Source organism: Pseudorca crassidens, chromosome 20 (assembly GCF_039906515.1).
Source record: "Pseudorca crassidens isolate mPseCra1 chromosome 20, mPseCra1.hap1, whole genome shotgun sequence".
Classification (NCBI taxonomy): Eukaryota; Metazoa; Chordata; class Mammalia; order Artiodactyla; family Delphinidae; genus Pseudorca; species Pseudorca crassidens.
This window is the reverse complement of record NC_090315.1, coordinates 9,018,350-9,040,215: the sequence shown is the minus strand read 5'-3', so window position 1 is coordinate 9,040,215 and position 21,866 is coordinate 9,018,350. Positions and strand designations below refer to the sequence as shown.

The following is a 21,866-nucleotide window of genomic DNA, read 5'->3' as shown; positions in this document are numbered from 1 at the left end:
AGGGTCACCTTTTCCATTTCTGCAAATAAAGGCTGGGTTTTTGTTTTGTCTTGTTTTGGGATTTTGATAAGGATTGAATTGGATCCCTAGATTTCTTTGGGGAGTATTGTCATCTTAATAATATTGTCTTCCAATCCATGAATGCAGGACACCTTCCCATTTATTTATGTTGCCTTTAATTTCTTTCAGCCATGTTTGTCAGATTTCAGTGCATGAGACTTTTCTCTCCTTGCTCAAATTCATTTATATGTATTGTATTCTTTTTGATGCTATTGTAAAGGGAACTGCTTTCTTAATTTCCTTTTCAGATCGTTCATTGCTAATGTAAAAAATATAACTGATTTTTGTGTGTTGATCTTGTATCTGCAACTCTGCAGAAATTATTTATTAGCTCTAAAAGGTTTTTTTTTAATTTATTTTTTGGCTGTGTTGGATCTTCATTGCATGTGTTTCTCTAGTTGCAGCGAGGGGGGGGGGTTCTGACACTTTTTTTGTGTGGATCCTTTAGCATTTTCTATGTATAAGATCATGTTATCTGCAGATAAAGATAGTCTTACTTCTGCCTTTACAACTTAACTGCCTTTTATTTGTTTTTCTAGCTTAATTGCTCTGGATAGAACTTCCAGTAGATTTTTGAATAGGAGAGGCAAAGGCAGCATCATTTTTTGCTCCCGATGTTAGAAGGAAAGCTTTCACTCTTTCACCATTGAGTGCAATATATGCTGAGGGCTTTTCTTAAATACCCAAACCAGTGTTTCTTTTCTAAAAAAAAGTATTGAAATATAGTTGATTTACAATGCTGTGTTAATTTCTGCTGTACAGCACAGTGATTCAGTTATACATATATAATATATACATTCTTTTTCATATTCTTTTCCATTATGGCTTATCACAGGATATTGACTATAGTTCCCTGTGCTATACAGTGGGACCTTGCTGCTTATCCATCCTATACATAGTAGTTTGCATCTGCTAATCCCAAACTCGTAATCCTTCCCTCCCCGCGCCCGCCTCAAGCCAGTGTTTCTTAAACACCTCCTAAGAGGAGTCTTCTCAAACAGGTGTCCCTCCAGATGTTTGTAAATTTTTATAGTGCAATAAAGCTGTTTTTAGCCAATCACATTGAAAACTGATGAAATTTTTTTGGGTGCTCCCACTGTAGATCCCCTTTCTGCTCTTTCCGCCTTTGAGGCTTTAGCCCAACTTTGGCCGCCAGATGGCGGTGGAGGCATCTCGCAGCAGCGCCTGAGACCGGAGCTCGCAGTGATTGCTACTATAGCTGAGATTTCTTTACCATTTATTTTATTTTTTAAGTTTATTTTTGGCTGCATTGGGTCTTCCTTGCTGCGTGCGGGTTTCCTCTCTTTGCGGAGAGCGGGGGCTGCTCTTCGTTGTGGTGCGCGGACTTCTCATTGCGGTGGCTTCTCTTGTTGCGGAGCACAGGCTCCAGGTGCGCGGGCTTCAGTAGTTGTGGCACACAGGCTCAGTAGTTGTGGCGCACGGGCTTAGTTGCTCCGCGGCATGTGGGATCTTCCCGGACCAGGGCTCGAACCTGTGTCCCCTGAATTGGCAGGCGGATTCTTAACCACTGTACTACCAGGGAAATCCCCTCAATTTAATTTTATTCTTCATTATTTTGTCTTATAACAAGGAAAAGTTATTTATTTATTTATTTGCTTATTTATTTATTTACTGAATATTCACATCATCATTTTTATATATTACTGGATGTTCCTGCATAGAACATAAGTGATTTTTATAAATTTCTTTGATTGTTTCATCACTTAGAATTGGTGTTTAGCGTTCACAGTAGACTAAATCTGATTTTTTGGACTTATTCATTATTGTTTGCTTTTTAGAAACCAGTAACAATGTTTGTATCCAAAAGCATGATTGTCGAACATGATTAGTGAAATTGAGGCATTTACAGCTTCAGATAAACAAATTTACAAAATGGTTTTATTATATATGAATCCAAGGATTTTTTGGTGACCTTTTCAGAATTCTGATTAAACTAAATGAATATTCCCATTTTGGTTCTTTCCACTTAGTCTATATTTATTATTTTCTAATAAAGAACATCCTTAAGCATGAAGATGACATAATATTTTGAACAAAATCAATTTTCTAAAGCCATTGAGATCTACAGTCCCCTAAGTATTAAGCTGTATTAAATACCTTAATCTATACAAATGTTCATTTTCCCACAGAATTCAACAACTTTTTCAATAAAGCTGAAAAATCAGAATCACAAGGCAAATTCAGTTGTCAAAAATTATAAGAGTGGGCTTCCCTGGTGGCGCAGTGGTTGAAAGTCCACCTGCCGATTCAGGGGACACGGGTTCGTGTCCCGGTCCGGGAAGATTCCACATGCCGCGGAGCAGCTGGGTCCGTGAGCCATGGCCGCTGCGCCTGCGCGTCCGGAGCCTGTGCTCCGCAACGGGAGAGGCCACAGCAGTGAGAGGCCCGCGTACCGCAAAAAAAATAAAAATAATAACAAGAGCAATTTTATAGTGCTTTCTACATGTCAGGCCCTGTTCTAAGCACTTTACATTTAATCACTCATTTAATCCTCAGTATAGCCTTAATGGGTGGGTACTATGATCTTCATTTTAGAAACGAGAAAACTGAAGTTCAGAGAGGTGCACTCACTTCCCCAGCATCACACAGCTGTTAGGGGATTTAAAAAAAAATAGTTGATCTTTACTTAGGCAACATATGAGGGTTATCTGAAATGTGAATGTGTGTACCCCAATAATTCTCATCTGCAACCTAAGTGTCTTATTCACATTGAAAAGTGATCAAATGAAGCAATAATGCTAAGTAAGCCTGCTGGAATCTTCCTACGGAATGTCTGTCTCAAACAGAAAAAGCTTGGACCCTTTAAAATGTCTACGAATGCAAAACAAGAAACAAAGTTCTTTTATGTGATAAATTGCAACCATATCAGATTTGTTGCTTATTTTGTTATTTAACCAACACTGACATCGGTTTGCTAAGTGCCAGGCATTGTCCGTGGACAGCAGTTCTTAAACTTTTTGGTCCTGAGACCAAAAATCACTTTACACTCTTAAAAATCACTGAGAATGGGCTTCCCTGGTGACGCAGTGATTGAGAGTCCGCCTGCCGATGCAGGGGACACGGGTTCATGCCCCGGTCCGGGAAGATCCCACATGCCGCGGAGCGGCTGGGCCCTTGAGCCATGGCCGCTGAGCCTGCGCGTCCGGAGCCTGTGCTCCGCAACGGGAGAGGCCACAACAGTGAGAGGCCCGCGTACCGCAAAAAAAAAAAAAAAAAAGAAAAGAAAAGAAAAAAAAAAATCACTGGGAACATTTAAGAACTTTAGTTTATGTGGGTTACATCTATTCATATTTAAAGAATTAGAAATTATGACAGAAAATTAACAAAATATTCATTCATTCACTTAAGAATAACAGTAGTTAACCTATTGCATGTCAACATATGTCTCTGTTTACTCTCAGGTGCTTCTGCCTCAAGTGATTTTTGAAAAGTAAGTTTAGGGACTTCCCCGGTGGTCCAGTGGTAAAGAATCCGCCTTCCAATGCAGGGGACGCGGGTTGCATCCCTAGTCGGGGAACTACGATCCCACATGCCACGGGGCAACTCAGTCCGCGCACCGCAACTACTGAGCTCGCATGCCTCAATGAGAGAGCCTGTGTGCTGCAAACTACAGAGCCCACGTGCTCTGGAGCCCGCGCGCTGCAACAAAAGATCCCATGTGCCTCAATGAAGATCCCGCTTGCAGCAACTAAGACCCGACACAGCTAAAAAAAAAAAGTGAGTTTATACTGTATAGCACAGATAACTGTATTCAATATGCTATGAGAAACCGTAATGGAAAAGAATATTTTACAAAAAGAATATATATATGTATAACTGACTTTGCTGTATAGCAGTAATTAACACAACATCGTAAATCCACTATACTTCAATAAATATATACATATAAATAAAATTTTTAAAAAGAAAGAAAAAGTGAGTTTACCTCTCTGAGCCTGTTTCCTCAGGAGGACCTCTGCCTTTTTTATCTCAAAACGATGGCTATGTCAATAAAAAAAAATGTTGCCTGCCATATCAGTAAATAAACGATGCTGCAGCTATCAAGCCGTTACATTACTGCCGCCCTACTGATGAGCCCTGAGGGAACTCAAGACAGAAACAGGATGCCACCCATCAAGTAGTCGACTGCTGCCGACACCCCAAGCCCCACCCCCCGACGGTGCACCCAGAGGAGACTCAGGATAAGAAAGCACAGGATACTGGCCCCAGATAGCTGAGGTGCAAATCAAAGGAATGATTTCAATGAGCCCAGACTCTTGCATCTTCCCATACATAGAAAAGTGTGGGAGTTCCCTGGTGGCCAATTGGTTAGGATTCTGGGCTTTTACTGCCGTGGGCCAGGTTCAATCCCTGTTGGGGATCTGAGATCCTGCAAGCCAGCGTGGCTGGGCAAAACAAAAAGAAAAACAAGGCACTAGATTCCTGAACTTGAGGTATCCGGTTTTCTTTCTTTCTTTTTTTTAAGATTTTTTTTTCATGTGGACCATTTTTAAAGTCTTTATTGAATTTGTTACAATATTGCTTCAGCTGTATGTTTTGGTTTTTTGGCCACAAGGCATGTGGGGTCTTAGCTCCCTGACCAGGGATCGAACCCGCACCCCCGCATTGGAAGGCAAAGTTGTTACCGAGTCCAAGCTCGCTCTGCTCCCGCACGACAGGCCAATAACTCGGAGACGAGGTGTTGAGGCAAAGAATAACGACTTTATTCAGAAAGCTGGCAGACTGAGAAGATGGCAGACTAGTGTCTCAAAATAACCATCTTATTGGGGTCTGAATGCCAGTTTCTTTTATAGAACAGAGACGGGGAGGAGGTGAGGAAGTAAAGTAAAAAGGCCATTCATTTGGCCAGGCTCGGCCAGCATGGGGAGGGGATGTATTAATTTCTTTCCTGCAGCCATTCACAGGTGGGCAGGGTCAGGTTGTCTCCCTGTGAGCTGAACAAAGGCACTTTAGTCTAACATTCAGGCAGAGGGGCAGGGTTCCCTGAGGCAGGCCATTATGTATGATTATAATAACAAAAGCAACTGAAAGCAAAGGTCAAAGTCAAAGAAACAGATCCAACTTGGAGTCAAAATTGACTCTTCCCCGTTACAAAGTCTTAACCACTGGACTGCCAGGGAAGTCCCTGGTTTTCTTTAACTAACAGTAATGTTTTGACGTTCTGACTACCTGGTCTTCGTTGCAAAAACTCCTATATATCCTGGCTCCCCCCACCCCCCTGCCTCTTCAGAGCAGTATCTTAGAGCAATCTAAGTTGCTGTGTCTCTGGCTTAAGTCCCCAGTTTTTTCTGCCAAATAAAACATAATTCTCAACTTTCAGTTTGCGTAATTTTTCCCCAGGCAACAGCTACTTACCCCTTCCTGATCATTCCCTTAGGACTCAAATCTAAGATAAAAATCTGGCTTAGGTCTTCATTTGGGACCAAGTCACTGGCCAGCAACCGAACTGGCTACTAGAATCAGGGATTCTCCCTGGATGCAGTCAGTTCTAGCCATTCCGAGATGCACAGAAGCAAAGAAGCTTTTGACTGCAAGTCACACACACACACACACACACACACACATACAACTGCAAATTACAAAAGATAAAGGACCTGACAAAAGTGACTTAAGTGGGTTTTTGTTTTGGCTTTTTTTTTTTTTAACAAAACAATCCAGAAATCAGACATTTCCCAGTTGGAGGAGCTGGGTCTTTCAGTGAGTAGGCCTTGGCACTCTTGGCCAAGAAATGGCTGCAGCAGCTCCAAGCATCACACTTGCAGGTAATCCCAGACAAAGCAGGTAGAGAAGAAAAGAAGAGGTAGCTCTTCTGGAGTGTTTTATCGAGGGAAGACAGCTTTCCCAGAGGCCTCCAGGCAAATTTCCCCCTGTGTCCCCTTGGCCTGTGGCCTTCCCTTGAGCAACGATTGACAAAAGGGAATGGGGGGGGGGTGGCACTGGTTGGCTGCTGACCCCAAAATCAGAATTCTAGTCCCAAAGTTGATGGCTGCTGGACAGGCCACAGGTGGAGTCTGCCCAATAGTCCCACAGGGTCTCCCTCCAACAAACTGGATCAGAGGTCAGGTGGCAGACCCCAGGTTACACACCAAGCAGAAAACAGAGGCAGGTTTGAAGCCAGATCTGCAACCAGTTATACCTGGTCCTGCAGGGGCAGCTCTGGGTGTAGAAAGACCCCTTCTGGGTCAAACTGGAGGCCAGGAGAAAGGTCCAGGCAGGAGACAAGCTCTGAGCTGAAGCCAAGAAGAAGAGACAGACAGGGCAGAGTCTGGGGAAGGAGGACAGGGCTGGGGACTCATGGGCTTTGGGGGAAGGGGTACAGAGCTGAGGGGTCTGGCCTAGTGACTGGAATATACCAGGGGGCTGCCCCCAAGATGCGGCAGCGGGGGAGGCACGGCTTAGTGGGGGAAGATGCTAAGCTCAATTTGTGAGGAAGTGGAAAAATCTCTCCCGTCAGAGAAACCGCCAGGACACTGGGGCCTTGGGTTTCTGGGCCCTTGAAAATGAAATGGGCTGAACGCGGGGATTCCTGGTTAAGACCCTAGAGTCCCTGAGTTGCATCATTGGAGATGACACCTAATGGCTTGTTCTTTGGCATTTTATTTCAAAATTGCAGCTAGGAAAAAAACTCAACAGCAGCACCGGTTGATCCGGCCTGAAAATGGAGATGCAGAGTCTGAGTCAAGGTGTATCCTTGACCCCACAACACGGAGCAGCGGGGAGTCCAGGTCCCCAAGGCCTGAGTGGCGGGGCTAGGGGCCAAGACGCCTGGGTCGGGCCCTTATGGCTTTGGGAGTGTAACGTGGGGGCACCGGAAACCCAGGCGTCCCGGGCCGCCGCCTTCTATTTCATATTGCACTTCAGGTGAATCACTGGTATGAAGGCGAAGATCCAACAGGCACTGGATGCTACAGGTCGGTGGATCCGTGGAGTGGTCCGGCACAGCCCGCAGCATCACACAGGTAGCATCCACTCGTGGGCTTTTGCTCCATACTGCGAGATAACACAGGCGGAGGTGAGGGGAAGCCACACTACAACTCCCAGCAGGCCCTGCGGCGTCCCAGGCTGCGTGCTGGCGAAGTTGCGCCCCAGGACCTCATGGGAAGTGTATTCCACTTCCCAGAAGCCCACCAACAATCACGGGGAGGGGGAGTCGTGGTAAGTATGGCGCAGAGGCTCACGGGAGATGTAATTCTGCAAAGAGGAGTTCTTGTAAGACCCTGAAGGCTCTGGGAAAAAGTCGTTTTCAGCTGAGTCAAGAGGTGTAGTTCTAGGTCCGGGTGCACAGGAGTTTACAGACGCTCACACGAGTGCCAGGAAAGGCAAGATACCTCGGTCCAGACGAATGAAGATACCTCCAGAGGCTTATGAGAGGAAACATTCCTAGGCCACAGAGGGGGCCACGGTCCAGAGGCTTGTAGGAGCAAGATTTCTCAGGCCAGAGGAATAGCCCAGGGCTCCTGGGGATCCTTGGGGATCGGACCTCAGTGGGCAGAAGGCTGGCTTAAGGTCCCATAAGCTCATGGGATGGGGATTTCTCAAGCCAGGGCTCCAGAGGCGCACAGAAAAGGATCATTTAGCCCCAAGAAGTGTGCTAGGACGCAGAGGCTCAAGGAAAGCAAACTCAATCCCGGGCCCAGAGGCTGATGGGAGGAGCCATTATCAGCCTGTGGGACTATGGGGGAGGGGGAGGGGAGCCTCAGTCCAGAGGCTCCCGGGATGTGAATTTCTGTGCGAAACGGAACAAGCATCCAGCCCATTTCCCAGCAAGTGCACCTCACCTGGATCGCCTTCAGCTCCTTGTGGAAGCGGAGGATAAGCTCAGGCCCATTTTCCATGGTGGGAATGTGGAGGTGCTGGGGAAGAAAGGGCCGTGAGGAGGCGCCCCTCCCCCTTATTCTCTCTCATGGCCAAGGGCAGCCCTTCCTCACCTTGCCTTGGTACAGGATTCGGTGCACAGGGCAGACCTGGCAAGCGGTTCCTGAACCGAAGACTTCTCGAACCCGGCCGTCCTCCAGCGCCTGCAGGAACTCCTTCATGGTGATCTTACGCTCTGCCACCCGGAACTCACCCTGTGAGGCAAGACACAGATACGTCTGAGCCCGGTGGTGGGCTGCCCTGCTGCAGAGCCCTGTCGCTCCCTCTGTAAGGACAGCGCCTGGGAGGAGGAGGAGGGAAGACGTGCCATTGTGCCCCAGCCCACCCCGACCACCCCTCCCATACTCTGGCCCCCCAACCTAGCAGTACCCCAGCACTCCGGCCATCCAAAGACACCGTGCCCTCACCCAGGTCCGAGCCAGGTCCAGCAGACTCTGTCGAACTACTCCAGGCAGGATGACACCGTCCAGTGGGGGGGTCACCAGTTCCAGCGCTGGGTCAGGTGTACGAGATGGGGGCTTACCTGACACCCTCAGGCACACCCTCCCATCCTCTTAGGGGCCACCCCACGCGCCCCTAACCCCTGAGACCTGCAATCCACTAAGCATTCTGCTCCCACCCACTTCTCCCAGGGCTTGGCTTGGGTCATGGGTGGGCTCACCCCCATCCTCGTGGGTCCAGAAGATGAAGATGTTCATGGTGCCCACCTCAGTGAGCTGGTGGTCAGGCCCGTACAGCCACAGGACCTGTTCACACCCCTTCTTTAGGGCCTCCTGCTGCACAAACACGGTGGGCCCGTAATTCCTGGTGGACAGCAACACGGTGGACCAGGGTAAGGCACTCCCATCCTCCCCCAGCGTGGCCCGACATGGGGACACGACCAGGGCTGACCCTGCTCCTCCCCCACTCACAGCCCTTCCATGGCTCCCCAGTGGCCCCAGGACAGAATCCCTGGCCAGTAGCCTGGGGTCAAGTCTCTCAATCACCCCTCCTCCTTCTCTCCTCTCTCCAGATCACAAATGCACCACTGTTTCCTCTGCGGATCCCCCTCCTCACCCAGTTCCTCAACTGACCAAATGCTCCAATGTCCCTCAAAACCACCTGTGATGTCACCTCCTCTGTGAGGCGTTACTGAACCTCCAGGATGGGTTTCAGGCCTTCTCTGGGCTCTCCCAGGAAATTGGGCCACCTCTATGTTTTCCCAGATCGCCCTGTTTTAACACTCACTGTCTCTCACCCAGAGCGGACCTCACCCCTTCCCTGCTCACAAACCTCCCATGGCTCCCCACTGCCTCTGGGACAAGATCCCAGCCCTTCAGTCCAGTGTTCAGGGCTGGGCCTGCTCCGGGACCACCTGTTAAGCCTTTTGCAAAAACCAGACTCATTTTTCCTTCCCTGACTCTGCCCCTCCTCCCTGCCCCTACACATGTGTTCTGAGGATTAGAAATTGTTTACCATTTTTGTATCCAGGAAACCATCTCCTCTCTACCCATCAGACCTCCTCCGTGAAGACTTTTACAATGTCCCGGTCACCTCCACCAGTGCACATGCTGCCCCAGATACTGGGGCTCCCACCAACCTGGGAGCCCCTGGAGGGCAGGGCCCGGATCTGATTCATCTGTGTCCCCCAGCTTCACCCAGCATAGGGCCTGGCCCTCAGGAGACCTCACAAGATGTATTTTGAAAGGACCCAAATGAACTCTCAGCTGGGGCCACACTTGCTGTCCCAACACACCCTTACCCCGCCCTCTGCCTTATCCCTGTCCTAACCCTCCTCGCCCTGCTGAGCCAAGGACCCTGGAAAGACAGATGTACACAGAAAGTCCACACACAGGGTGATGGGCGCTGGAGCCCCAGGGAACTATGGGAGCTGGCGGAGCTTGGGTTTTCAGGGGAGGCTACCTGGAGGAGAGACCAGTGAGCTAAGTGTAAACTTCATTTCTGGAGGCTTCCCTGAGGGCCAGTCCGAGTTTCTCCACTTACCTCCACCCAACCCCTTCCAGTCTCTGGGCCGATTTGTCCACAGCACTTAGCACACACCCTGGTACCCACCCCTCCATCCCCGCACCACGGTGCCAATGACAGTACATCCCAACATGCAAGCACAGCTGTCCCCAACCACGTGAAACAGGACGAGAAGACCAGTGGACATCCAAAGACACACCTTGTGTCTCTGACACCCAGTGCACCAGACCCGCGGCGGGGGGCGAGGGACTACTTACCCCCCCAGCTTGTAGTCACCGACCCCACCCACCCAGGCCCGGATGAATGATGGGTCGGCCAGGAGAGAGACAGGGCTCAAGGCATCTCCAGGGAAGTACGCGCCCACCGGGCAGAGAATGACGAACAGGAGGGCTCGCGTGGGGTTGCCGACACCTAGCGAGGGCTGAGATGGGTAGAAGCGGGCATCAGGGATCCAGGAGTCCAGGCCCCCGGCCGCTCCCCTGACCCATGTCTGGGTCCCCACCCCTCCCCCAAGTGTGGCTCCCCACCCCACCCCCAGCCCTGGGAGCCAGCCCACCTCGTTCCCAATTAACACAGGCCGCACGTAGAGGCTGGTGCCGGAGCTGTCGGGAACCCAGTCCTTGTCAACTTCCACCAGCCGGCAGATGCACTGGAGCAACTCGACCTTGTCAAAACTCTGGGCGGGATGAAGATGAGTCATGGGGCCCTCGCGACCCTGGACCCAGCCCGCCGCTCCCCCTGCCACCCGCTCACCGGCAGGCAGAGGCGCAGGGCAGAGCGCAGCATCCGGTCCATGTTGAGCCAAGGTCGGAAGAGGCGCACGCACTGGTCCCTGCCTTTGAACGCCTTCATGCCTTCAAAGAGCTGCAGGGACAGGCAGGCGGGCGATCAGGGCTCGGGGACCAGCTCAGCCAGCCAGGGACAGAGGCCGATACACAGGGATACAGACACAGAAAAAAAGGCAGAGAGCGGCGGAAGAGACTAACCTACTAGCACAGAGAGGGGGAGAAAAAGAGAGAGAAAAGAACCAGAAAGACCAAGAGAGGAGAGAGCAAAGGGCAGAGGCCAGAGAAAGCAGAACAGAGAGACCCAGAGCAGGGAGAATGCTTTGCTTAAACCCTTCCTGTGTTATTAGGACGATTTCTTTCTTTTTTTTTTTAGGACTATTTCTCAGGAATGAGGACGATGTGGAAGTTACTTTCTTTTTAAAATTAATTAATTAATTATTATTATTTTTTTGGCCACAGCACAGGGCTTGTGGGAATCTTAGTTCCCCCACCAGGGATTGAACCCGGGCCTTCAACAGTGATACCACGGAGTCTTTTTTTTTTTTTTTTTTTAATATTTATTTATTTGGCTGCAGTGGGTCTTAGTTGTGGTACACAGGATATTTGTTGCAGCGTGCGGGATCTTTAGTTGCGGCATGCGGGATCTAGTTCCCTGACCAGGGATCGGACCCGTGCCCCCTGCATTGGGAGCGGGGAGTCTTGACCACTGGACCACCTGGGAAATCCCAGAAGTTACATTTTTAAAGAGGCTTTGTGGGGATTCAACATCACTAATTATTAGAGAAATGCAAATCAAAACTACAACGAGGTACCACCTCACACGGGTCAGAATGGCCATCATTAAAAAGTCTACAAATAACCAGTGCCAGAGAGGGCGTGGAGAAAAGGGAACCTTCCTACACTGTTGGTGGGAATGTAAATTGGTTCAGCCACTATGGAAAACAGTATGGAAGTTCCTCAAAAAACTAAAAATAGAGTTACCATATCATCCAGCTATCCAGACGAAACTCTAATTTGAAAAGATACATGCACCCCTATGTCCATAGCAGCACTGTTTACAATAGCCAAGACATGGAAGCAACCTAAATGTCCATCAACAAATGAATGGATAGAGAAGAGGTGATATATATATATATAATGGAATATTACTCAGCCATAAAAAAGAATGAAATAATGCCATTTGCAGCAACATGGATAGACCTAGATATTACCATACTAAGTTAAGTAAGCCAGAAAGAGAAAGACAAATACCATATGGTATCATTTACATGTGGAATCTAAAATATGACACAAATGAACTTATCTACAAAACAGAAACAGACTCACAGACATAGAGAACAGACTTGTGATTGCCAGGGGGAGGCGGAGCGGGGGAGGGATGGATTGGGAGTTTGAGATTAGCAGATGCAAATATTATATGTAAGAATGGATAGGTCTTCCCTGGTGGCGCAGTGGTTGAGAGTCTGCCTGCCGATGCAGGGGACACGGGTTCGTGCCCTGGTCCGGGAAGATCCCACATGCCGTGGAGCGGCTGGGCCCGTGAGCCATGGCCGCTGAGTCTGCGCGTCCGGAGCCTGTGCTCCGCAATGGGAGAGGCCACAGCAGTGAGAGGCCCGCGTACCGCGAAAAAAAAAAAAAGAATGGATAAACAACAAAGTCCTACTATATAGCACAGGGAACCATATTCAATATCCTGTAGTAAACCATAATGGAAAAAATATGGAAAAATATATATACATATACACATTAATATATAACCGAATCACTTTGCTGTACACAAGAAACTAACACAGCATTGTAAATCAGCTATACTTCAATAAAATTTTAAAAAATACCATGTCCAGGAATTCCCTGGCGGTCCAGTGGTTAGGACTCCACACTCTCACTGCCGAGGCCCTGGGTTCAATCCCTGGTGGGGGAACTAAAATCCTACAAGCCACGTGGTGCGGCCAAACACCAACAACAGCCAGGGTTTGCTTCCAAATCATACAGAAAGGGTAAAGCGTTAGCGAAGTCCAGATGAAAGAAGACTGTGACCAACCGGTGCTAACTGATGAAGCAGGGGTTTGGGGGGATGGCGGAATTATTATTATACCTTTATGTTTTGAAATTTCTCATAATAAAAACTTTTTAAAAAGTTGGTCCCCATCCCCGCGCTATTGTTCTCAGGAGAAAGCCCAAAACCTCCCCTTGGCCTTCCAGGCCCCACAAGGTCTGGCCTCTCTCATCCCCAGCCTCCTATACTCAACGACTACCACTGCCTGCTGGGCCTCTGTTGCTGCCACCATGATGCAGCCTCACTCCCAGATAGGTCAGGGCACCCTGATTCCTCCCCCGTGGTTTCATTTTGCTTCTTTCATGTCTGTTTCGCTAGAGACCCGAAGTGCTATGGACAGGGACCAGACCTGAAGTGTCGCTAGAGAACCACCCCCCCCAACCTCACTATGCCCAGTGCTTGGCTCACAGTAGGCTTCTGTTGACTGAATGAATAGACGAATGAATGAAGAATGCAAAATAAACGAGAATAGTCAGAATATTTTGGAAAAAATTTTAAAATAAGGGCAAGAGGTAGGAGGGGGAAGTAGCCTTATCAGATATTAAAACAGCTTCTACACCTACAACACTTAAAACAAAGTGACACTGACATATGAATTGACAGATTGAACAATGGAAGAGACTGGAAAGTGTATTATAGTGTAACTGAATCACGTTGCTGTACACCTGAAACCAACACAACATTGTAAACCAACTATATTTCAATAAAAATTTTAAAAATATGATTAATTCAGTTAAATGGTGCTGAACCACCAAATATTCATCTCTGGAAAAAGCAAAAATTAAGTTGGATCCCTATCTCATACTTCACATCAGGAAAAATTCCAGGTGGATTAAAGGTTTAAATGAAAAAAATTTTTTTAAACCATGAAACCAACAGAAGAAAACAAAAGACGACCGTTTCATATTTTGAATTGGGGATGGTGTTCTAAATAAGACGAATCACAGAAACCAAAAAGAAAAGATTGACGTAGGGGTAAGACAGGAATAAAGACACAAACCTACTGGAGAACGGACTTGAGGATATGGGGAGGGGGAGGGGTGAGCTGTGACAGGGCGAGAGAGAGGCATGGACATATACACACTACCAAACGTAAGGTAGATCGCTAGCGGGAAGCAGCCGCACGGCACAGGGAGATCGGCTCGGTGCTTTGTGACCGCCTGGAGGGGTGGGAGAGGGAGGGTGGGAGGGAGGGGGACGCAAGAGGGAAGAGATATGGGGACACATGTATATGTATAACTGATTCACTTTGTTATACAGCAGAAACTAACACACCGTTGTAAAGCAATTATACCCCAAGAAAGATGTTAAAAAAAAAAAAGATTGATACATTTCACTGCATAAAAATAAAACAAACTGGGCAGAGGCTTTCAACACATATCACAAATGGTTTAGCTAATATACAAAGTACTCCTACAAATAAACAAATATTGAAACCCACCCTGATAGAAAAATCAGCCAAGAAAATGGACAGTTCACAGAAAGGAACTAAAAATGGCTCTTATGCTTGTGAAAAGACAGTCAACTTCATAATTAGGGGAAAAATGCAAGTTAAAATTACTTTGAGGTGGGCTTCCCTGGTGGCGCAGTGGTTGAGAATCTGCCTGCTAATGCAGGGGACACGGGTTCAAGCCCTGGTCTGGGAGGATCCCACATGCCGCGGAGCAACTGGGCCCGTGAACCACAACTACTGAGACTGCGCGTCTGGAGCCTGTGCCCCGCAACAAGAGAGGCCACGATAGTGAGAGGCCCGCGCACCGCGATGAGGAGTGGCCCCCGCTTGCCACAACTAGAGAAAGCCCTCACACAGAAATGAAGACGCAACACAGCAAAAATAAATTAATTAATGAATAAACTCCTACCCCCAACATCATCTTTAAAAAAAAAAAATTACTTTGAGGTAACTTTAAAACCACTTAGGAGATTGGAAGAGATCTAAAAGTTTGACAAGGGTCACCCGGGGTATGGGGAAAACAGGGCCTGCTGGTTAAGTGTGGAAATCAATACAACTTCTGTAGAGGTGGCCATGATTCAACATCTGTCACAATTACAAGCACACATACCCTTTGAGCCAACAGTTGCAGAAATTGAGAGATACACTTGCTCTTAAGGAAGGGAGGTGTTTCCTGGTTTATTGTAATGCTGTTTATAATAGCACAAGACTGGGAACAACCTAAGTGTCCAACGATAGAGGACAGCCTAAACAAGTCGTTGTTAGGATGGAATATTACACAGCAGCAAAAAGAAGGAAAAAGCTCTTCAAGGGTTGTTCAGGAATCTCCAGGCTACGTTAACAGAAGGAAGCAGGATGCCAAAGAGTGAGTGTACCATATGCTGACTTTTATGGGGGAAGAATGGAGTGAAACAATTATACACATCCGTGTTGCCATCCAGAAAGCAGAACTCTGGAAGGACCTGGGGACTGGAACTGGGTGGCGGGGGCTGCTTCAGGGAGGGCAGGGAGGTGGCTGGGGCTGGGGAGGTATATTTGTTCCTTCTTTTTTGAACTGTGTAAATATATGACCCCCTTTTCAAAAGAGGTGTTTTTAATTGAAAACATTCCAAATAAAACTAAAAGTTTTAAAATACGGGGAGGAATTCCCTGGCGGTCCAGTGGTTAGGACTTGGCGCTTTCATTGCTGGGGCCCTGGGTTCGATCCCTGGTTGGGGAACTAAGATCCTGCAAGCCGCATGTCCAAATAAATAAATAAATAGATAGATAAGTAGATAAATAAAAATACGGGGAGATAGGACAGAAAGCAGATTAATGGTTGGCAGGTGCTGGGGTCAGGGGCTTGGGGAATGAGTCCTTAATGGGTGTGGGGTTTCTGTTTTGGATGATGAAAAAGTTCTGGAATTAGAGAGTGGAAATGCTCTCTGCCCCACATGGGGAATGTACTCAATACCACTGAACTGTAGACTTTAAAATGGTTAAAATGGTACATTTTATGTTATCTGTATTATTATGTATGTGCATTATTACCACAATAATAAAAAATAACACAAGTGGCTGGGTGTTATTCCACACTGCCCCCAGAGTCAGGATGACACGAGGATGTAATTTCCCGTGCCCTCAGCTGGCCTCAGGTCCCCAGGCGTCCTGTGTGAGGACATCACAAAGAACGTTACGCTTTGGATGCCAGGGCCTTAGCTCAACCCCTTCATCTGCACTCACTCAACTAAAGAAAAAGTACTGGGTCCCCAGCCGGAGAACATCCTGGCATGTTGGGCTGAAAAGGGAGGTAACAAATGCTGGTCTCCAAAAGCCACCTTCCTGGGGGGATCTGTGGACATGTCCTAACTGTCTGTCCTTTGCACCTAACTGCTCCCCAAGCTGGGTCTCCTCTGCACAGAAATGATCGGTTCTAGTCAAATGTCCCGAGTAGGTGGGAAGAAGAAAACTGTCAAAATTATGAAAAGAAAAGAAAAAAAGGAAAACATCCCTAATGTCACAGAACCAAATGCCCTAAGGGACAAAAACTGCAAACCAGCTACTAGAACTGCAATGTGTTCATTCAAATTTTGTCACAATTAAAGCTTCCACAGAAAGACTTTGCTTTCAGCCATAGCATGAAGTCTGAAACCAAATGCCTCTGGGTCTCTCCTCACGGGTCCCTCACCAAGTCCTGCAAAGTCATCCTCCTCCTGTGTCCCCGTATGGGGACAGTCCCGTGGTCTACATGGTCACCTGACTAAACCTCAGGGCACTGTCCTCGGCCCTCCCTGCTCATCTCTCGCCCAACCGGCCAAATCCCTCGTGTCCCTGAATCTCTCCGCCCCTGAATCTCTTTGCCTCTTGGCCATCCCCCCAGCTCTGGACCGAGCGCATCCTCCACATGGCCTGAGAGGGGTCTTTCTCTACCTGCTCTATGCCTGTTCGGAGCCCTCCAGGGCTCCCAATACCCTTGACAAGATCCCAGCTCCTCTGTGGTCCTGATGACATCTTCAGGCACCCCTACCAGGCTCCAACCTCATGCTTCCCCCCAAACATGCTGGGCTCTTCTTTGTACTATGTCTGTACTGATGTCTCTTCTCCCTCTAAGAGCCTAAGCTCCCCTCTTTGCAGGAAAGACCCCACTTCCTGTCAAATTAGAGGTAGGGTGGGCATTCCTCCCCTGGTCTCTCACAATGCCTCAGCTGCCTCCATCTGAGCACAGATCCCACTGGGTGGGGTTTTCAAGCGAAGAAGCTGGGTCTGCTCATCTCGGGGAACCCTGCACCACCCAACACGGGGCCTGGAACGTGACAAGCCTCAGAAAACGGATGAGGAGTGCACGGAAATGAGAAACACACAAAAAGCAAACCCAGGGAGGTAAACCCAGCAAGAGACACAGCAAGAGGGAAGAGATGCGGAGAGAGATGGGGATGGAGGGCAGCCACCCTGCCACCTGCAGGGAATAGTGGAGAGCAGAGCAGGCGGGGTGCACTGTGAGGTTCTGGAAGGGCTGGATTCGGGGCTGGCCCCAGCCCTTCTCCCTGTTCCATTCCACCATCAGCATGTGGTCGGTGAATGTCTTCCCGAACAGCAGGGGCTTGCTGGGGTCAGGCTTCTTATGAGGCTCCTGTGTCATCTCCAGCTGCAGGTCTGCAGCCTGAGAAAAGACAGGTGTCCTGGAATCTAACCACAACCTCCAATCTAAAAAACTAAAAACTTAGCCCCACAAATCCCTGGGGCTAAGACCCAGTGAGAAGAGGGAACTGTAGCCCCAGAGGCTTCTGGGACATGTGGTTTCTTCTCTTTCCCATGGCCTGATGGCGGGCAATTAGGCTACCCCATTGCCACCCACCTTCACCTTTGGACCTTGGACCTTTTGGAGATGCCCAAATCCAGCCCCCAGCCCTTGCCTCCCTCAGACCCAGTGGTCCAGGCTCCCAGCCCCTCTTCCTTAAGATCCAAAAGTATAGTCCCCTCCTGTCACCTTGAAGCTGGATGAGTCATATCTTCTGAGACCACACAGAAGCCAAGGGACAGGGAGAAATTTTCGGGTCCAAATCTGGGGGTGGGGACAGAAGTAAGAAAGGTGGTGAGGCCAGCAGACAGAGAGAGCAGAGACCCCTGGCACCATCTTTGCCACCTCCTGCACGTGGCAGGTCCCTCCGGCTGGCTCTGTCCCAGGCCTAGTACATTCTAGACAGCGCACGTGGCCCTGGCCAAGTCCCTTCCCCTGTCCTGATCAGCATGTAGCAGGAGGAAATCCCAAAGGAGGCCAAGTCCCCTCCCTGCCCTCACGAGGGCCATCCAATAAAGAGCTGAATCAGCTCCCATCCCTTCCTCCATGCTGGGGCAAAGTCAAACACAGGCGCCTCCTACCCCAGGGAACTTTGGCCCAGCCCTGAGACCAGATCAGACAGAGGACGACACAGGAAGGTGTGCAGGTAAGTGAAGGCCTCCCCGGGGGGAACCCAAATCCTGAAAAGAGTTAGAAAAGTGATGGGCCTATAGGTCATGCTTCCCCAGGACCCAGGAGCAGGGCCCACAGGTCCCTCCCCCTTCAGACCCAGGATTCCAGGCCCCCAGCCTGATCCTCCCTTAGATCCAGGATTCCAGAACCCCAGCCCCTCCTCCCTCAGACCCAGGAGTCCAGATCCCCGGCCCCTCTTCCCTCAGACCCAGGATCCAGGCCCCCTGCCCCTCCCTGCTCAGACCCAGGATCCAGACCCCCAGCCTCTCCTCCCTCAGACCCAGAGTCCAGGCCCCCGGCCCCTCCTCCCTCAGACCCAGGATCCAGACCCCTGGCACCTCCTCCCTCAGACCCAGGATCCAGGCCCCCAGCCCCTCCCCACTCAGACCCAGGATCCAGGCCCCCGGCCCCTCCTCCCTCAGACCCAGGATCCAGGCCCCCTGCCCCTCCCTGCTCAGACCCAGGATCCAGACCCCCAGCCTCTCCTCCCTCAGACCCAGAGTCCAGGCCCCCGGCCCCTCCTCCCTCAGACCCAGGATCCAGACCCCCGGCCCCTCCTCCCTCAGACCCAGGATCTAGGCCCCCGGCCCCTCCTCCCTCAGACCCAGGATCCAGGCCCCCAGCCCCTCCCTACTCAGACCCAGGAGTCCAGTCCCCCGGCTCCTCCTCCCTCAGACCCAGGATCCAGGCCCCCAGCTCCTCCTCCCTCAGACCCAGGATCCAGGCCCCTCCTCCCTCAGATTCAGGATCCAGGCCCCCAGCCCCTCCTCCCTCAGACCCAGGATCCAGACCCCCAGCCTCTCCTCCCTCAGACCCAGAGTCCAGGCCCCCAGCCCCTCCTTCCTCAGACCCAGGATCCAGGCCCCCGGCCCCTCCTCCCTCAGACCCAGGATCCAGGCCCCCAGCCCCTCCCCACTCAGACCCAGGATCCAGACCCCCAGCCTCTCCTCCCTCAGACCCAGAGTCCAGGTCCCCAGCCCCTCCTTCCTCAGACCCAGGATCCAGGCCCCCGGCCCCTCCTCCCTCAGACCCAGGATCCAGGCCTCCAGCCCCTCCCCACTCAGACCCAGGAGTCCAGGCCCCCGGCCCCTCCTCCCTCAGACCCAGGATCCAGGCCCGCAGCCCCTCCCCGCTCAGAGCCAGGACCCAGGCCCCCAGCCTCATCCTCCTTCAGACCCAGGAGCCCAAGTCTTTCTCTTTCAGGGTAATAGATCAACTGGGCTCAGCTTACCTGAAGCCCCAATCCCACACCCTGGACACCAGCAGTTCCAATTCCCTTCAGTTCCCAGGGCTGAGGGGCAGCCACATGGACCTGAGGACCACCCCGGTCATCAAGAGACACTGCTCAGATGAACACTTCCCTTGTGGTCCTGCCCGAGGCCAGCATGGGAGAGCAGGTCTGGCTGTGTCCAGCAGAATGGCTTCTCCCCAGTGGTCTCTGACCTCACGATACCCCTTTCCCCAGCCTGGTGGGAAGGCAGCTGTGTCATGAGGTTTGAGAGAGACAGAACAGCCTAGCCTGCTCCTGCCCTGTGAGCTGGGGGAACTGAGAACGGATGTGAATGGCAGAAGTCACTGGTCAGTAGGTGAGTCATGAGGAGAGGGGGGCTGCGGAGTTGTAATGTCCTAAAGTCTAGGCCATGAAGTCTGAAGAGTGGTCCTGAATGGTATGGGGCCCAAGAGCTTCTGGGATGATCAGAGTGTGGGTGTGGGTCCTGGGCATGGCCTCTAGGTGGCGCTGTGTAGCCTGTCCAAGCCACTGGCCTGCTTCTGTCCAAGAGGGGCAGGACACCCATGGAATGGAGAAAATTGGGATACGCAGGGCGGAGGCAGCCAGCATTTGGGTAGGAAAGCAGCTCTCAGACTCAGAGGGAGGCCGAATGGGAAAAAATAGGGAAGCGTAAGAATGAGAAAGAGAGACATGGAAATAGAAAACTTTAAAGAACAGAAATCAAGGCCAAGAGATGCCAAAATAGATATGATCAAAAAGAGAGATTGAAACTGAGACAAGAGACAAGAGGGAGAGAAATTCAGACAAGGCAAAGCCCGGAGAAATCAAGAAAACATAATGAAGGCAGGATAAACAGAAGCCATGAGAGAGGGAACAGGAGAAAGGAGAGGAACAGACCAAGACCCAACTTAGGTGATAGCACAAAGTGAAAGGGAGACCTAGGGAAATGAGGAAACACTGGGAGAGACAGAGCAATGCCAACAGCTGGAGAGAAACTGTCTCAGTGATACTTGGAGACAGAGATATCCAGGAGAGGCAGAAAAACACACCCACAGGGCAGAGAGAAGGTGCCAGGCACTGTTTCCAGGTTATAAATCTGTACTGGCCATAGAGACCCTGTCACACTGGGAGAATCTCCCTTCATCCTCCCAGGACATTTTTCTGGGGGCAGGGGTCTCACTTCAGCTCGGGGAAGGTGCTTCACCGTCTGATACCCCAAACCACGGGGGCGGGGTGGGGGTGGGGAATTGGGCCCAAAGGAGATCTCAGATGATAGATGAGCCTTTGGGACAAACAGTGTAAAAGGATTGGGGCTGAATCAGGAAATGAGAAATGGTTTGGAGTATGGTGGGGTATGCACAGGGCAGGGCTCTGTAATATGATGGAACCTCCATTGACCCAGTCACAGCCCAGGGCTGACCTACCAACACAGCCCAGGAGTGTCATCATCAAAGCCTAGATTGTCCCAATCACAGCCCAGGCCTGTCTCAGTCATTGAGACTCAGAAAGTAAACATCTGTCCTGCTATCCATCAGGCTGGGATAAAAGTCCCAGATAAAGTCAGGTGCAAAGTTAACAGGAACCACTTCTCCCAACGTTATGCTACAGCTGTCAAGGGTTGTAAAGATCTCCTTCTTTGAGTTGTTATTGTTTCCTTCCTCACTAAGAAGCCCTGTTCTCTAGAATCACAGACTCTCGGAAGCTCTGCCTGTTGACCTCCTATCAGTAAGAATGGAGGGGTTCCACTCTCGCCTGGAAGATCTCTGTCACTGACAATGAGATGCTGCCTCGATTTCCAACCCAGGTGCAGAGTTTCAGATAAGGGGTTTCGGGGACACAACATTCTACTTCTATCTTTAGTTCCAAGAAAATAGGGCCTTGGGTCCAATTCCCAGTCCAGACCTGAGACTGAACTCTGCGTTCATCCTACTCCCACTCCAGAAGTCCTGGGCGTCTTATCCCGGCGCTCCCAAAGGCTGACTATTCCCTCCTAATCCATCCCGCCACCCCAGCCCCATGTTTCTCCCATTACCGTCTCCTCCTCCATGTATCCTTCCTTATATGTCCCATCTGGGTCCCCTTCCCACCGATTACCTCTCTCCCTTCACCCCCCTTAAAGCCTAGTTCTCTTTCCAAGGGGCCCCCTCCTCCTCGGCCCAGCAGCGGAACCCGAGTGCGGGAGGAGCGGCGCCGCGCCGGACTGGCCACCGGAGAGGGGTCCGCCCGGAAGTGCGCCGCACCGCAGGGCTCCCTAGCCCCCGGCACTGGGCCGCGAACCCACCTGCCTCAACGCCGCTGCAGCCATGGTGTGTGAGGCAGGTATCTGTGCCCGCCCAGGGCGCGGCCCGGGATAAAGACGTTCCTGCCCCGCCCCGCTCACGCCTCCTCCCGTGGGATGGCTGCCAGCCTACCACCAAAGGCCGGCCTGGCCTTCCCAGTTACTGGGCGCCCGCGGGGAGCTGGGTCCT

General features: G+C 50.4%; 1 protein-coding gene and 1 long non-coding RNA gene across 3 annotated transcripts; one reads left to right on the top strand and one right to left on the bottom strand.

Moving 5' to 3' along the window:
- Positions 1-6,660: 6,660 nt before the first annotated feature.
- On the bottom strand, positions 6,661-21,856 carry BCAT2 (branched chain amino acid transaminase 2). 2 transcript variants are annotated; one of them, XM_067718247.1, is made up of 11 exons: positions 21,680-21,856; positions 17,685-17,759; positions 17,154-17,357; positions 10,675-10,785; positions 10,478-10,597; positions 10,179-10,342; positions 8,618-8,760; positions 8,364-8,449; positions 8,010-8,150; positions 7,860-7,934; positions 6,661-7,071 (listed from the first exon to the last, which is right to left on the bottom strand). In XM_067718247.1, the coding sequence occupies exons 1-11, from the start codon at positions 21,701-21,703 to the stop codon at positions 7,033-7,035; spliced, it is 1,182 nt and encodes a 393-aa protein (XP_067574348.1). In that variant the 5' UTR covers positions 21,704-21,856; the 3' UTR covers positions 6,661-7,032. The 2 variants fall into 2 exon arrangements, with proteins under 2 accessions (XP_067574348.1, XP_067574349.1); XM_067718248.1 differs by having other exon boundaries at positions 8,618-8,702; positions 10,211-10,342.
- LOC137214440 (uncharacterized) lies at positions 18,115-21,699 on the top strand. The gene is made up of 3 exons (XR_010938910.1): positions 18,115-18,141; positions 19,633-19,753; positions 21,082-21,699. It is a non-coding gene; the product is annotated as an uncharacterized lncRNA (long non-coding RNA).
- Positions 21,857-21,866: the final 10 nt, after the last annotated feature.

Excerpts from the sequence above, each read along its gene's own strand:
- BCAT2 (XM_067718247.1), bottom strand. The coding sequence starts at position 21,703 with ATGGCTGCAGCGGCGTTGAGGCAG. Across the intron at positions 17,358-17,684 it reads ATGACTCATCCAGCTTCAAG|GCTGCAGACCTGCAGCTGGA; the intron begins GTGACAGGAGGG and ends GTCTTTTCTCAG. Across the intron at positions 10,786-17,153 it reads CTCTCCACTATTCCCTGCAG|CTCTTTGAAGGCATGAAGGC; the intron begins GTGGCAGGGTGG and ends CTGTCCCTGCAG.